The sequence below is a fragment of the Rana temporaria genome, chromosome 4 (assembly GCF_905171775.1).
Source record: "Rana temporaria chromosome 4, aRanTem1.1, whole genome shotgun sequence".
NCBI classification, from domain to species: Eukaryota; Metazoa; Chordata; class Amphibia; order Anura; family Ranidae; genus Rana; species Rana temporaria.
In genome coordinates, this window is record NC_053492.1 from 14,347,348 (window position 1) to 14,353,016 (window position 5,669).

Below are 5,669 nucleotides of genomic sequence, written 5' to 3' on the forward strand. Positions count from 1 at the left end.
ACGAGCGTTTTCGCAATACGAGCACTGTATTTTAAAAAATCGTAACTCTGTTTGCAAGTGTTGTCTCGCAAAACGAGCACGATTCAGGCCAAATCGGTGTGCAGTAACGTGTTTGGCCTGAGGTAGGGGGTGCCGAGCATCGCTGATCGGCACAGTTCGGAAATGCACGGAAAGGCCCGAGGACAGCTCTGCTGACCTCGGCAAATCTCGGGAATGAATGCTTTTAGAGGTTTGCCAAGGTCAGCCGAGGTGTCCTCAGGCCTTTTAGGCCGTTTCCAAGGCTCTCTGGCACCCCCCGCCTCTGGCTGCATGTGGTATTGCATGCCATTGAAGTCAATGCGGAAAAAAATATTTTCGTTTCCATTGACTTGAATGGGGAAATTCGCTTTGATTTGCGAGTACTTTGGATTACGAGCATTCTCCTGGAACGGATTATGCTTGTAATCCGAGGTTCCACCGTAGATCCCTCAATTACACCAGTTATTATATTAGATAAACCCGCATGGAACATACAGTTGTGCTCATAAGTTTACATACCATGGCAGAGTTTATGATTTCTTGGCCATTTTTCTTGGCCAAAGATACCCAAGGAATTGAGAATGCCAATCAGCAGTGTTCAAACGCTAATCAAGAAGTGGAAAATGAGGGGTTCTGTTGAAACCAAACCACGGTCAGGTAGACCAACTAAAATTTCAGCCACAACTGCCAGGAAATTGTTCGGGATGCAAAGCAAATCCCACAAATAACTTCAGGTGAAATGCAGGACTCTCTGAAAACATGTGGTGTGGGTGTACAAGATGGACAATAACGAGGCACATGAAGAAAGATGGGCTGCATGGTCGAGTCGCCAGAAGAAAGCCATTACTACGCAAATGTCACAAAGTATCCTGCTTACAATACGCCAAACAGCACAAAGACAAACCTCAAACTTTCTGCCACAAAGTCATTTGGAGTGATGAGACCAAAATGTTGCTTTTTGGCCACAACTATAAACGCTACATTTGGAGAGGAGTCAACAAGACCTATGATGAAAGGTACACCATCCCTACTGTGAAACACGGAGGTGGATCGCTGATGTTTTGGGGATGTGTGAGCTACAAAGGCACAGGAATTTTTTTTGTAACAACAAGGTTGGTCTTTATTGATTCAAAAATAAAAAGACATATACAAGATATCAAAGTACAGTGCATGCATTGCAGGACGGATGAAGCACATAGGAAAAGCATTACAGATCAAATTGAGACCCACAGAGATCGAAGAACAGACCGGATGGAAACCACACATCCTCAGGACTTACTTCAGATAGAGAGGGGGGAGGAGAAAGGGGAGAAGGAGAAGGGGGAGGGAGAAGGGAAGGGGGAAGAGAAGGAGCAGAGAGGGGGGAGGGGAGAGGAAGAGGGAGGGAGCAAGAGGAGGCCGGGGAACCCACCACCAACGTTGAATATGGTGCCAACTCTATCATAGGGGATCAGTCCATGGCCCCCACACTCGTTCAAACTTCAAAGGACAACCCCTGCTTAAATACGTAATTTTATATAGAGGGAGGGCAGCGTTAACCGCATCCATCCACATTCCCAGAGTAGGGGGAGCCCAAGGCACAGGAAATTTGGTCAAAACTGATGGCAAGTTGAATGCAGAATGTTATCAAAAAATACTGGAGGAACATTTGCATTCATCAGCCAGGAAGTTGCGCATGGGACGTACTTGGACATTCCAACATGACAATAATCCAAAACACAAGGCCAAGTTGACCTGTTATTGGCTACAGCAGAATCAAGTGAAGGTTCTGGAGTGGCCATCTCAGTCTCCTGACCTCAATATCAGACAGTAGACATGTGCATTCGTTTTCGTCCGAATGCATTTTCGTCCACATTTCGGGTATTTTTGTTATCGTTTTAACAAACGAAAACAAAATCGCAGAATCTGAAATCCGAAAGATCCAACATTTTCGTTTTTGTTGCTACACCAGTTCGATACAGATAGGAGATTCGACATGACACTGACAATAGCAATCTGTGTCTATCGAATCTGTGGTCGAATGTGCCTAACCTTAACTCTATTAGTCCAAGATAATTCCACAAAGAGAGGAAAGATTCGACATAGAGAGAAAAGATTCGACATAGAGAGAAAAGATTCGACATTATAGAGACAGTTTTGGGGTAGACCATTCGACATGAACGACGAAGATTCGACGAAGCAGCGAAAAACATACAAACGTTGAATCTGTCTTTGAAGGCTTATGGCATGGGTCTTCAAACTACGGCCCTCCAGGTGTTCAGGAACTACAATTCCCATCATGCCTAGTCATGTCTGTGAATGTCAGAGTTTTGCAATGCCTCATGGGATTTGTAGTTCCGCAACAGCTGGAGGGCCGCAGTTTGAGGATCCCTGGCTTATGGTGTCTGTCGAAAGTTCTAAGAAGATTTGACAAGCAGCTAAACTCTACGATGCCGCAATCGTACATTTCCGGTCAAATGCTCCGCCCATAGGCTATAGAAGAATTTGAATGTTGGTTGACTAGTAATAATAATTAATAAATGTAATTATTACTAGTGTCATACAACATTAGAATTCTTCTATAGCTTGTAGGCGGAACATTCGACCGGAAATGTACGATTGCGGCGTTTTACAGTTTAGCTGCTCCGTCGAATCTTCTTAGAGCTTTCGACAGACACCATAAGCCTTCAATGACAGATTCGACCTTAATCAATTCAGATTTTCGGACGAATGCATTTTATAACTAAACAAAATAAATAAAAACGATTTTCGGGAGTAACTAAATATATTTGTTTTTCGGACGAAAACGAAATTCCGAAACGAAATGTAAACTTATGAGCACAATTGTATATGAAGCACATTCAAATCCAGATCCCCTCAACATAATGATATACATGAATGCCATAGACCCAACACGGCATAGAGGGGCTCGGTGAAGTTGGCGGTGAAGGTGTGGAGGTGGCAGATGGGGTCACGTATATAGAAGGAAATCTGCCCGGCCTCGTAATCCAGATATACCCGGACTCGGCCACCAGGAATATTTTCAGGAAGCGCAATAAAACCATTGTCATGTAATAATGAATAGTCTTTACCCCTTCTGATCAAACCCCAGGACACGTCATTACCTCCAATCAAGGAGTCATCCTCATCCCTGTCTATTCTGCCATAACACATCCCGATTCTCCAGTTATTGGATTTCTGGACATCTACTTCCCAGTAATGTCTCCCAGAGGAGAAACTCTGACTGCCTAAAACTTGGCAATAATGTGAAAATCTCTCTGAACTATATGGGCGATATTGGCCTCTGCCTGACCTTAATACACTCTTATTATCATATGAGATAGTTAGATGAGTATGAGCCGTGTCCTCATCCAATAATATGTCAGCTTTCTCTATGTAGATCCCTCCCGTAAACCCAACAATACCAGATATGATATCAGACATGCCTGTGCGGAACATACGTGAGGCCCCAGACAAATCCAGATCCCCTCTATTATAGAGGAGTTGATCGCGATTTTCTCTGTCCTCGTCATCTTCATCCTCGGTATCACACAAGTCACCTGAGTCTGGTTCCTGAAGGACGGTCAATGGGTCCGTCATGGCGCACAGCTCCTCTAAGGGATGCATCTTCTGGGACAGCTTCTCCGTCTTTATTTCCAACTCCTGGATCAGATCAATGACTGGGAGTAAGATAGACTCTGTCTGCCTGCAAATCTCATCCACAACTTTCTCCTCCAGGTCTTCCAGACGTCTCTCGAGGTCTCTGAACAGGGCAGTGAATCTCTCTACTTCATTATCTGCTTGTTCTTGTACACTTCCTCTGTATTCCTGCAGACTCCGGACTAATTCTTCTTTCTCCTCTCTCTTAGTATTCCATTTCTGAAGATTATTTATCAGTTTCTTCTTCTTCTTTATAGAGGCCTCTTGTAGGGTATCCACTTTGTGTCCTCGATGTTCTCCAGTTAAACTGCAGGAGACACAGATACAAGCAGAGTCCTCGGTGCAGTATAACTCCAGGATCTTCTTATGGACGGGGCACTTCCTGTTCTCCGGGGTGCTGGTGGGGACACATATGACGTGTTCTGGTGACTTGCTGTGGACTCTCAGATGGTCATCACATAGAGAAGCCTCACAAAGTAGACAGGACTTCACAGCGGGTACAGAGGAGTGAATACAATAAGTGCAGAAGATGCCGGACTTCTCTGGTTCTGGTGGTGGAGAAGACAGGAAACGCTCTGTGATGTTCCGCAGAGTGATATTTCTTTGCAGTGGAGGTCTCTCCTGGAACTCTTTCCGGCACTGAGGGCAGAAATAATCTCCGGACCCCTCTTGGGAATCAAACACGCGGTCAATGCAGACCCGGCAGAAGTTGTGTCCACATTTCAACATGATAGGATCCGTATAAATGTTCAGACAGATGGAACAATCCAGCTCCGCTTTCAGGTCTGAGGACGCCATCGCTGATAGAAGAGAGAGAAATCAACAAAGTTCCTTATTCTCCAAAAACAGCTGTGCGGTCAGGGAAGTTCCTCCACAGCACAAGGACTAAGAATGTGACCAGTGAGAGCACAAAAGGAAATGTAAAGGTCACAAAACACAGCTGAAAGGCAATAAAAAAAAAGTCAATGATCCCACCCAAAAACAAACAAAACAATGTAAACTCAGTCAGGACTTGTTCACTTTAAACACCTCCCCCCCCCTCCAGGCCAACTCTGACACGTCTAGCAATTTTTTTTTTTTGCTAGAAAATGACTTAGAACCCTGGAGATTAAAATAGTGAGTGTTGCAAATTTTTTATGTTGCCGATATTTGCACAGATTTTTAGAAAATAAAAAAAAATACACTTTTAGTGCATACAAACACAATATAGTACCCAGTTTTGGTAAAATATAAAATATGGTGTTATGCTGAGTAAATAGATACCTAACATGTCACTTTAAAAATGCGCATGCCTGTGGAAGGACCACAAACTACGGGACCTAAAAATCTCCATAGGTGACAATTTAAAGTGGTTGTAAACTTGTTTTTATAACTTTTGCCTACAGGTAAGCCTATAACAAGGCTTACCTGTAGGTATAAAGAATATCTCCTAAACCTGTACGGTTTAGGAGATATTCCCCCCGCAATGCGCCGATGATTACAGCAGCGCATGCGGGATCCTCGGCTAAAGGACCGGCAGCCGCCGGACCTTGCCGAATTGAAATCTCCCACGCGCATGCGAGGAAGTGAAGTCATCGCTGCTCCAGCCAATCACAGCGCTAAAAAGGCGATACCCGGAAGATACGTCGAGTCAAGATGATATCTCGCTCGGCGTGGACCAGGTAAGTTCTACACACTTCGTTCCGAGGTAAGTATTTCATAATGAGCTAATATGCGGTGCATACTAGCTCATTATGGCTTTTGCTTTTCAGGTGATCAAAAAAAAAAACATTTTTGCGGGTTTACAACCGCTTTAAAAGCTTTTTATAGGTTACCAGTTTAGCGTTACAAAGGAGGTCTGGTGCTAGAAGTATTGCGCTCGGTGCGATCGCTGTTGACATATGCTTGCAGGACCTACACCAGCGTTCCCATTTGTGTGGGGGATGCTTTCAATTTTTATTATTTTATGATGTATTTTTTTAAATATATAATTCATATTTAGGCAGGCCAGGAAAGTCTGTGGTCATTTCCAC

General features: G+C 44.0%; 1 protein-coding gene across 1 annotated transcript; it reads right to left on the bottom strand.

The window, feature by feature from the left end:
- Positions 1 to 2,774: 2,774 nt before the first annotated feature.
- Positions 2,775 to 4,522, bottom strand: LOC120935262 (E3 ubiquitin-protein ligase TRIM11-like). The gene has a single exon (XM_040347415.1). The coding sequence runs from the start codon at positions 4,453 to 4,455 to the stop codon at positions 2,875 to 2,877; it is 1,581 nt and encodes a 526-aa protein (XP_040203349.1). The 5' UTR covers positions 4,456 to 4,522; the 3' UTR covers positions 2,775 to 2,874.
- Between the last annotated feature and the right edge of the window lie 1,147 nt (positions 4,523 to 5,669).